Consider the following 11,370-nt stretch of genomic DNA (forward strand, 5'->3'; position numbering starts at 1 on the left):
TTGTTTATGCTAGTTGCCATTTATATTCTCTCCAACCACATGCATATTTATAAAACATACACACCCCTTCAGTACATGGAGACATTTTTTAAAGTTTAATATAAATGTTATTTATTGTAAAAATAATAAAATACAATACAATATAAAAAAAACATTAAAACTATTTACAAAAAATACAAACTTCAAATATTTATATATATATGTTAAAATGACAGAAGACAATATATTACCAGTTTAACTTTAAATACAATGTAAAGTTATCCATTCAGTGCAGTTTTAATTATTTTTAGATTGATATTTTATTGCCAGTTATGTTACATTAGCTATTTTACTGCCTTTCACAGCTTGAGACATGGAACTTTTAGGATTGCTAAATCTAAAAGTATCAGTGTGAAATGTATGCATTTAGAAAAAATTGTGAAAAATTCTCATGAGGTCATTTTACCAGGGTGGCGCTTCCTACCCTTGTTCATTAGGTGGTAATTTGTAGATGGGTTGTATGCCCTGGAGCAACTTTTTTTAATTAGAAATTTCATCAGAAAATTTGCCATATTATCAATTTATCTTCTGGTTTAGTTCCACATCATGGTTTCAAAAAATGTTTGGCTAGAAAGATGCCTCCGCAGCAGCTTGGGAAGGGGGAAACTGTGTCATAATGTATATGGAGTATAAAGAGTTATTTCCATGGGAAATGCTCCATGGTAAAGTATACAAATTAGTTCCCTTTCAAATGGCTCATTGTTTTTGAGAAAGTCTACGTGACTCTCCGCTGACAAGTAGCAGTAGAGATCTTGTGAAATCCAGTTCACTTTCACGCAAAATGTAAACAGGGCCTGAGGTTAGTGGTATGTAATCTGATGGATGTTACGTGACCTGCTAGCTAAAAACCAACGTGATTTCTTTCTAGCTAAAAAATATGTTGCACAACAAGTATCTTTTGGAATGACTGTCCACAGTCTACAGCCAGCCATGCTGAGTGCAACCCTTAAAGGTAAACTAATAGCAGATTAGGAAACTACCCTGCTATTGTTTTCATAGTGCATGGAACACTGAGAATAACGGTAATTTTCTAACCTTTGTCCTCAGCATTGTTTTTGGGAAATCTTCAGTTTCATTAATATGTTAATTAGGTGGTTTGGTGTATTTCGGGGCTGGTATTACTGCCCCTCATCCGGCACTCTGCAGTGATGAGCACCAAAATGACATCACTGCAGAGCATTGCCTCAATATTCATGAGGGGACAGTGGATGGGCAGGCAAGATTGAGGCACTGAGGGTGTTAGGTCCGCCCGCAGTGTACCAAACTGTCTAATTTACATATTTAAGAGTTTATCCCAAGAGCAAAAAAGGTCCTACATGTTCTGCTCTCCGGTGCTCCACTTCCTCCCTCTACCTGTCCATTTTACATATGAGAGGGGGGCAGGAGCATGTTGCTGGCAATGAAGAATAGCAGCCGGATATTAAAGATATTGGGCGGAGCATGGTTTTGCCACAACATGCTCCTGCTCCCCTTTCATCTGCAGAAGTTATCAGCATAGATGGGCAGGGGGAAGAAGTGGAGCACCAGAGAGCAGAAGAGGCAGTACATTTTCTGCTCTCCAGATAACCCCTATAATAAGAAGGAAGACTTCCTGAAAAGTATGCTGAGAATGAAAGTAAAAAAAACGACCTTCATTCTCAGCATTCCTGGCCCTAGTGAAACATACCAGCAGGTTAGAGTCTTCTAGGGTAGTTTCCCTTTAACTGTTTTGTTAGCCTTTTCTATTGGACAGGTTTTTCTTTTATATTGAATGCTTAGGTAGGAAATTACCTTTATCAACAATATATTATGCCTTAGGACCTTAGGTATAAAATATTAATGCATACATTAATTATCTAACACCTTTAAATAAAACCCTTAATAACAAAATATATCTCACAGCACAGTAACATAGACAGAATTCTTCAAGTTGCATTCCTGAGCACATGTCAAGCTAGTAGCTTATTATATTGTTCAGTGTTTTCATAAGCTGGAATGGTCTATAATCCCTTATTCAGTTGGCCCTGGCATTGTGCATTGTGTGAACCCCCTGTATTTGTCATTGACTTGAGCTGTAGCTCTTAAACTATAGAAGAACGGGATATTGTTTGTCATTAGGGTGGTTTCTTCTTAGATTTTAGGAGAGTGTTCGCAACAGCTAATGCACCCCCTTGAACAAAGCGTACAAAGTAATCACCGGCCAGGGGTCCCACGGCGTACAGTCCTTTCTCTTGAATACATTCGTATGTGAATGGATCAATATCAAGAGGATTCCTTTTAGAGTTGACAGGTTGCTCAGTATCCAAGGCCAAGTCTCTGCCATGTTTAGGAAGAAAACACAAATTTGGATTGGAACCAATGAGAATAAAAACCATTGACACCTTGAATGCTTTGTGCTCACCATACTTGTCTCTAAAGGTGCATTTCTTGTCATCACTGAAGCACACGGCATGGTGCTCTGGAAGGCTTGTGTAGCCCTCATAGGGTCCACCTTGAAAGACTGATTGTTCTTTCATCATTTGGTGTACCTTATGGTACTCTGGATACATGACATGAGGTAACTGGTTAAAGATAAGTGCCGGGTCATTTACTCGTCTTCTGAAGGCATGAACGACAGGGATGTTGTAATGGCGGGCTAGTAGAATGGCGTCTGCAGCAGTCAGTCCAGCTCCTATGATCAGCACTGGGTCAGAGTCTTGGTGGACATTCTTTAATTTTACTGCTTCCTCAAGAGCAGAGATCTGATGTGAAACAAACGGAAGGTCTTCTCCTTGGATACCAAGTTGTGAGGGGCTGTCATAAGTGCCTGTAGCCAGTACAACATTCTCAGCAAATAGACAGAAGTCTTGCTTGGGACCAATGTCATTTTTAATAAATCCGCTGACCCGAAATACACAATTGTGTTGGTTTTGTTCTTCTTCAAACTCTGCATTATTCCAAATGGTCTCACTTCTGGAAGTGTTCTCCATGTCTTTACTGATTTTCATGATAGAAGTGACAACTGCACCAGATAAGAAATTGTTCTCTAGTCTCTTATTCTTCACATAGTACTGGTAATAATTCAGGATGTCTCCCGCAGTGGACCTATCATTTCTGAGGTTCCTAAATGTAACAAGAATATAACCTACATTAATATTTCATGACATGATAACATTATCATAATTAAAATGCTCAGAATTAAGTGATTTATATGGCTGGAAAGAGCAAAAACCCACAATTCATATTGTTCCTCTTAGCACATTTCCATATAGACCCTGAGTAATGTAGACTTCACATAACCAGTCTCTATTTTACAGAACACTTCTGTTTCCTTGGTAACTGAAGATCAATGGCATGTTCAGGTCTTTTTTTTTTAGCATACGAAGGGCATTTTCAGTCTACCTTCTTTTACTTTTTTAATGATTTTTCTATGCTTGCACTAAGCATTCTCATATTTTCTTTCAATCTGGTCGAAATTCGGGATGGAATGCAAGAACCAAGTTATGGTTCTGACTAGAGATGAGCAAATTTACAGTAAGCCTGCTGCCTTATAATGACTGCCACTCTGTGAAACTCCGACTGCTGGGAAAAGCTGGATCCAGTCCTAGAAAGTTGGGAAAAATTTTCCAGGACAGGATCCAGCTTTTCCCAGCACCCAGGAAGGAGTGGCAGGGAGCGGCAGTAAGTGAGAAGGGGGCCGGCAGATGAGCGGATTGCAGAGATAATAAAGTGTTTCACTTTCTTATTACTGTAAATTCGCTCATTGAGAGAAGCTTAGAAACATATCTATTGGCTAAACATGCAGTTGTCTAAGGGTTATATTCTTCATATTCTGCACATTATTTGGCAGATGTACAATATATATAGATATACAATGCTACTTCAGTGAAAACAACAAACACCTGTACTGCTCTAAAAGGCGTCCTTCACATCTGATTTGAATGGACAAGAGCTGCCACATGTCTTGGTGACCATTTCTGCTAATGTGAAAATTGTGAATATTGCATTAATGTTAATGTTAAGAGTCTTGGAGTAAAAATAGAAACTCTACAGGAGATCTTCTCTAGAACCCAGGAGGCATTTAACCCTTTCTCTGCACTTAAGACTGATGTGCAACAAATCTGGGTTGAAACACTATAAGCCACTTTTGGACAGCTCTACCATGTGCTATTATGAGACCCCTATATCACTCACACCTAAAACTGACCACTTGCCTGGTTTTTCTACGCATGAATATTAACTAGATCAGAATCAAGCTGGACAACATCCATTTTTTTTACATAAGCTTGCCCATTGATGTAGAAGCGTTACGTGAAGCTGATGGGCCCCAATGCAAACTCTGTCACAGTGCCACTCAACTATAAAACGTTATTTATAGCACTGGCCTCCTCATATGGGAAAGAGAGACTTTATTGGGCCTCCTCAGGCTACTCGATCCAGATGCAGCTGCACCCTTTGCACTCCTCTATAGCTATGCTGCTGGTGAAATATTTATGTAGGAATAGGAAAGGTATATTTTTCCTCCATTAAGATGAATGTACAAACACATAAAATAAAGACTGCAGTAGGTAAATATTAATATAGTCTACTATATGTTGAGAAAAAACACTACATGTACCATCAATTATGTGTATCTACTATTCATGCACAACCTTAACTACTCTATACTAAGAATATTTTACTTGTGCATCTAAATTTACCTGATACACTGACTTTTCCCCCCAGACTAACACCAATCCTGTCCATATATGATATAATATCATATATCATTTAGGCTTTATATGATATTGCAATTCTGTAATTAAAAAAAGATAAGCTGTAGTTTCTCACTCAAACTGTAGGGGTGCTGTTTTAGAGGAAAACTTTGAATTATTATTATATATATTAAATAAAGCTTTTTTACATAATCTGCAAACCTGTTCTGTGGGCTTTTTGTTCACTTTTCTTTGAAGTGTCAGGAATATGTCTTGGGCATCATGAGGTTAATTATCGCAAAACAGAAGCCATTATTTTGACATATCTATCAGATTTAGGAACTACTGAGAACAAGAGGAGGGAGCATTGTTTCTATTGTGAATGCAGAACACAGAGCTGCAAGCAATTTCATTGTGATATTGGAAACTAGTGATTACCTGCCATTAGAACTTTTCATAATTATTCAGAGTACATGAACTATTAACGGTACAAAAAGCCCTTTATGTAGCGGCTGCATAATATTTGATAATGTTACCATTGACATAATTGTATAGGTCGCTGGGCATGACATTGTGTTATGCACATGCAAGTTATGTGCAGGGTGAATAAGTGAGATAACTACAGGTGATTAGGTGAACGTCTGGAGGCGGTGTGTTAATGTTACAGCAATTGCCTTGTGTCTGCTGGAATATAAAGCAGAACCTTCTGTAACATTCTTATTATGTTCACCCTTTAGCTGTTCTATGTTCCCTTCCACCTAACAGACATAGGGGTTGAAGCATATATTTACACCGGTCGTCCTTGCTTTACTCATAATTTTATAGGACAGTTCCAATACAGTATTCATTTTCATTTTTCTATAAAATATAATTATTTTACACCTGTCACTTTTTTTTTTTTTTTTTTTTTTTTTTATGGGTAACAACCAATATGGCCACCATTGCAGTATTCTCCCAGAATTCTGAGACCTCTGAATGACAAATCTCTCATTATAATGTAATGCAGGGTAATGGACAGTTCACTATACAGCTTGGAATATTTGCTATTCTGGAGGGCAGGAATTCTGGAAGACTCTGAGAGAACAATAATGTCAGCTATAATGGTTGTCACCCAGGTGGAGGACGCCTCAAAGATTCATAAATATTTACTGGTGACTTTATTTTACTGGCGTGTCGTTGCATGTGCATGTCGTTGTATATTTCTTTTTAATCTTGATATTTTACCTTTTTTTCGTCCTCATCCAGTCTTTGAATGACAGGTCAGGGAGCCCCATCCAGTCCCCACGGCTTAGAGTTATCATAGACCCCTCAATGGCCTGAAATACAAAATGGAATGCTTGTTATATTGTCTGTTTCAAAATCCATCACTAGTGGTTATAGTCAGAGGTGCAGCCATGGAGGGTGCAGAGGTTAAAGTTGCATCAGGGCCCTTATCTCTCACATAAGAAGACACTAGTAATACAGTATAAAGCCGGCTGTACATTTTCAATAACTGGTGGGCGTTTGACTGACAGTTCTCTCTCAGCCCCCCCATACACGTGGATATTTAACACTGATGAAGGTTTATGTGTTCCCGACGGGGAAGGCAGGGGTAAGCTGCAGCCAGACCCTACTGCACATCTGACCCTTTTTCCAACAACCTCATCTGTAAGTGGAGACTTAGGAGGCCACCATATAGCAGGTTTGGTAATTTTGGTATAGGGTGTATGGGCAGCTTAAAAGGCACATATTAGGCTGGGATACTGTTACACCTTTTCAATAGGGCCGAGAAACTTCAAGATATTCTTTGGTCTCTATCTGGGGTGCCCATGCATTGTATAATGCTAATTTTCTTCAATATAAAGGCACAATTTTCTAGACAGATAAGTAATCGTAATGAAAAGATGTTTTTGAGATGGAAGCCACCGTTCCTATGTGTTATTATGGCTAGTCTTGCTACTTCTAATTCTACATAGCCATATTTTTTTAAATTAGGAATACATACATTCCATGCACCTCCAGGTGGGCCTCGACCAAGCACCAGGTGAGGAACTGCTCTTTCGGGTTCCATAGTCCATTTCAATACAGAATCCACATCTCCCAAAAAGTCAGTGTCTGGTCTGAGCAAAGTATCAAACAACAGAGCAAGAGGGCTGTTGGAGCGACCTTCCAAGCCTTCAGACAAATACTCCAGGTCCTAAAAAAGGAAAAAAAAATATATAAATAAAGAATAGACCACCAGATGAATAAAACTGATCATCATTGTACTGAGTAAGAATATGACTGTGGGGTTTCTGGTATATGCAGGCTAGGCCATCATTGTGTGACCATTGGGGGTCCCCTATTGACCATCAGAACCAAGGACTCTTAGCAGTTCTTTCACTGCAATAAACAACATAACAATGCTCTTCTTTCTTTATATGGCTCTGTCTGGTATTGTAGCCCAGAACTATTCAAGTACTATTATTGCATGTGCTCCCATTAGGCCACTTTCACGCAGATCTATTTTGGTCAGCATTTTACAACAGTATTTATAAGCCAAGACCTGGAGGGGGTCCATACATGCAAGAGCCATACGTCTTTCCATTATACTTTTCCTCTGTGTATTTTTCACTGGTTTTGGCTTACAAATACTTGCACAGCATACAGACCTAAATACTGGCATGTGAACGTGGCCTTAGGAGAGAAAATGTATTAATAGCAATATGCAAGCACTTTTTTAAAATAATTGCATTTATTACCCTATGAATCCATCTGTATTGAACAAGGTGTCATTTATGTGTGATGAAAGCCAAGATTATATAATAATTTACAGGTTGTAGCTCTGAGGCCAGCAGAATTTTAAATGCAGGTCTTGAATATCGTTCAGACTGTAGCACAGTATCAATATTATATCCATCCCCTCCCTTGGTTAAACTTGTTGGGGATGTGTATTTTTCAACCATAATATGTAACTATGTACAGTGAGTGAAGTATTTACAAGGTTAGTCAACTTAAGATAGATAAATGTCCGATATTATACAGGCTTTAACAATGTTGCTGTGAATGTGGCATTGAAAAATAATAAATTATGTTGATACAACCGTTATAACAGATAGGATTCTTTGTGGGGTGTACTTACCTGTTTAGTGATAGGAACATTGGGGAATTCCTCCAGCTTTTTTTGCAACAAAGGGTTTGGATGTATAGCTCCTGCTTTTAAATATGGGGTATAACCAGACAACAGGTATGAGAGGCAGATGCCTGAGGGGCCGTTACCTGGAATAAGAAGGTTTTCAAAAATGTTTAAATGTTAGGCCATGAAAGCAACACACTTCCCATGCACAATACCCCTTTATCACAGTACTAAACATGCTTTATACATATTGTGACCTAATGAGTAACATAAAGTTGTCTGCTAAAGCCCCAAAGTGTGATATAGAAGTTTCCAGTCCATTCTCTATGTACCTAATACTTGGAGCACCACCTAACACTTATGATTCCAAAGGGCTCCCATCTATATGATTTGATTAAGGGTAGCTTCACACACACCGTATCGCAGCAGATTTGATCTAAATAACTGAACACAGCATCAAATCTACCCTATCAAATCTGCTGCAGATCTGCTGCGGATCCCGTATGTGTGAACGCACCCAGATGAGTTATTCTTATATGGCCATTTTGAGATAGTTAAAATTGAGTAAGATACAGACTCAACCCTATTTGATGGAAAAGAAAAGTACAGTTGTTTTACCTAAAAACGTCACATCTATATTCCTTCCCATTGTATACAGTATGTAGTATGCCTCTAATTTTATCAACTTTGCTTAGTGGGAAAACCCATGCAATAGTATATGTACTTTAGCTGTAAGAAATGAACTACATGGTTTTATGCCCAATACATTGTAATCAAATGTATGGTCATTTACTACACCCCAGACACAGCAGAATGCTTAGCAGTCTGATAAGTCTCCGTGGTGCACTACTGTCTTCTGTAATAGAAAAGCTTTCACTGCTCTGTGGGAATATGTCATAAATTTAATGAATGTTTTTTTTCCAGCTGGGATGGTCAAGGAGATACTGTTAAATCCAGAACAATAGTTTGCTCCCCTATGGAGAACCTGCTGGGCAGCTTTCCTAGTTGGTTTATAATGACATCAGCTGGCATGGGCACAGTCACCTTATGTAATGAAATACAAGTTGTAGCTTGTCCTAGTGACTATGAACCAAGGATTACATTACCTGAGCTTAACTGTAGGTCACTGGTGAACTGGATTAGTCAGTGACTTACATGTTGTCACAAGTCCAATAATATTATGGTAATTTATGAGGTGTGGGCACTGTTCCTGGAAGCATGACTTACCTATAACAATCACTGGCAGCGGTGATCTCATACTTGTCTGGCATTCTGCTAGTTTTGCCGACATATTGGTCATTTGAGAATCCAGATCAAAGTCCTGTAAATGAAAACATTGCTATCACTAAACATGGAAGACGCTTATTTTTGCTTTTAATATAGAATGATAAATAGAGCTGAAATAATAACGAGATGCCCAGGTGCTAGAACCTGTGGTTCATATGGTAAATAACTTCCCACATAGTTCTGCTCTGTTTATTTTGTCATGTCCTGTGTATATGTGACTACTTGACCTCCCCTCCCCTCCCATGCCAATGGATTCTAAATATGTAAGATTAAATTAGTGTAACTTTTTGGCTGATTCTGTTACATTTGTGGTGCTTGATGTTAGTAAATGTAGTTTTTCTACTTATCACCCGATTTTGATCAATGTAAGCATGAATTACAACTTGGAATCAGCTTCCTCCTTCCTAGGAAGACAAATTGAAAATCTAAACCACTGACTTTTAAAAAAGTTTTTTTAAAACACTATCTTTAATGATAATCTGGTTGGGTTATAACCTGTTTCTCAGCTTTCTGGCTGATGGCCCAAAGTAAGAGGTTTAGAAGAAGCAACACTGCTAGCGCCTACACATATTCCTTGACTGGTATTATCTTGATTCTGAGAAAACTGCCAGGTTCTGTATGTATGATTGGCAGAGAATGAAAAGACTTCATTTCTACAAGATACAAGTAAGATTTCATCTGTCAATGCTGTCAAAACAGCCCTACCTATCGGCCCAGCTGGTAATGCCATTTACCCACACCTAAGATCATATTAACAGTATACAAGCTGTCCCTGCTTCTGCCAACAACATAACCACAATAGTTTTTATACCCTTATAATGCCAGTGATCTGGCTAATAATTGGCTAATAATTGACTAACAAATGGCTAATAATGTTATGTGACTTAAGCCAAAAGGTGACCCTTGCAACTCGCAAACGCAAAGCAAAGAAGGTATAATCAGATGTGTACCACATACATATATGTATAGGAGAAATATGCTGTTTTTAGTCAAGTAACTTCCATCACTGTGCCAGTTTTATTCTCCATTTATCTAATCACTTCCTGGTTTCCTCTTGAACTGTGACAGACACTTTCCCACAATCCCCCTTGTTTGCATATGAAATGAAAACTAACTGCCAGTACTTATGAGGCAGATCACATGACTGTGATTGAACTGAGCATGTGTGACACAATCTAGTAGATGCCTGGTGGCCGTAACCAAGGGCAATAGGTTATGAAACAAAGCAGGACATGGGGGATAAGTGAGTCTATGGGGGAGATTTATCAAACATGGTGTAAAGTAGAATTGTCTTAGTTGCCCCTAGCAACCAATCAGATTCCACTTTTTATTCCTCACAGGAATAAAGGTGGAATCTGATTGGTTGCTAGGGGCAACTAAGGCAATTCTGCTTTGCACCAGTTTGATAAATCTCCCCCTATATCTTTTAAACGATACATTTTAAGAAATGCTTGTACATTGGAAATATGTTTTATTTATCATAATGCATCAGTATATACCTAGTTTTCTTAGTGAAACCACCCCTTTAAGTGAGCATAGCACCAGTATACTGGTCATCTAGGCTTTGTAAGTCTTTGTCTCTTACTTAGTGGTCACTGGTTTAAAGTGACAGCAGGACATGTCTGGTTCATGTTATGTTTCTCTGCTCTGGAAATTTGACAGGTGCAATCTCTCAGGGTTATACTGTTTCATCTTTTTTGGCAACTAGTTGTATAAAAATAATCTCATCAGTTTGTAGTCTGTTCTAGAAACATCTTATATCTATTCATGAACGTGAGATACTATAACATGCCAGATTCTCTGAATTCCACTGTGCTGCCAAATCTCTCAGGACAAATATAACGCAACACTTACACAATATTTCCCAAAATGCAGTTTTTCTAATATAAATTAGTTGGTCAAAGGAGAGGGTATCATGGTGTGAGTGTTCAGCTCGGTCCTAGTCTGAGAAAGGGTTTTATACAGTATGTTTCAGCATTTCAGCATTCTGTCTCATGGGTGATAAGAAGGCTGTCAGTGACTGGGGCTAAAATTCGTAGTAGAAAATTCTCGGAATTAGGTTTCTGTGCAGAAAACTTACATGAGTTATCTTTTGTGAATGATGTACGGTAAATAGTCAGTCAGACATTTGCTTTTGGGGTTATTGTTTAGATATAGTATTTATGATAGCGATTGGGCAATAAACATTAAATGACTTTATGTCAGCAATACACATATCCTCCTCTTTGTAACTAACTATATATTAATGTTTGACAAAGAAAAGAAAAACCTATGCTTTGTATATTGTAAGCCACATGC

General features: G+C 38.3%; 1 protein-coding gene across 1 annotated transcript; it reads right to left on the reverse strand.

The window, feature by feature from the left end:
• Positions 1 to 216: 216 nt before the first annotated feature.
• OSGIN1 (oxidative stress induced growth inhibitor 1) lies at positions 217 to 9,105 on the reverse strand. Its single transcript, XM_069968422.1, has 5 exons — positions 9,013 to 9,105; positions 7,792 to 7,928; positions 6,676 to 6,867; positions 5,916 to 6,007; positions 217 to 3,120 (listed from the first exon to the last, which is right to left on the reverse strand). The coding sequence occupies exons 1-5, from the start codon at positions 9,083 to 9,085 to the stop codon at positions 2,133 to 2,135; spliced, it is 1,482 nt and encodes a 493-aa protein (XP_069824523.1). The 5' UTR covers positions 9,086 to 9,105; the 3' UTR covers positions 217 to 2,132.
• Between the last annotated feature and the right edge of the window lie 2,265 nt (positions 9,106 to 11,370).

The sequence above is a fragment of the Dendropsophus ebraccatus genome, chromosome 4 (genome assembly GCF_027789765.1).
Source record: "Dendropsophus ebraccatus isolate aDenEbr1 chromosome 4, aDenEbr1.pat, whole genome shotgun sequence".
In the NCBI taxonomy this organism is placed as follows: Eukaryota; Metazoa; Chordata; class Amphibia; order Anura; family Hylidae; genus Dendropsophus; species Dendropsophus ebraccatus.

Excerpts from the sequence above, each read along its gene's own strand:
- OSGIN1 (XM_069968422.1), bottom strand. The coding sequence starts at position 9,085 with ATGACCAATATGTCGGCAAAACTAGCAGAATGCCAGACAAGTATGAGA. Across the intron at positions 6,868-7,791 it reads ATGTTCCTATCACTAAACAG|GACCTGGAGTATTTGTCTGA; the intron begins GTAAGTACACCC and ends TTCCTTTTTTAG. Across the intron at positions 3,121-5,915 it reads TGGATGAGGACGAAAAAAAG|GAACCTCAGAAATGATAGGT; the intron begins GTAAAATATCAA and ends TGTTACATTTAG.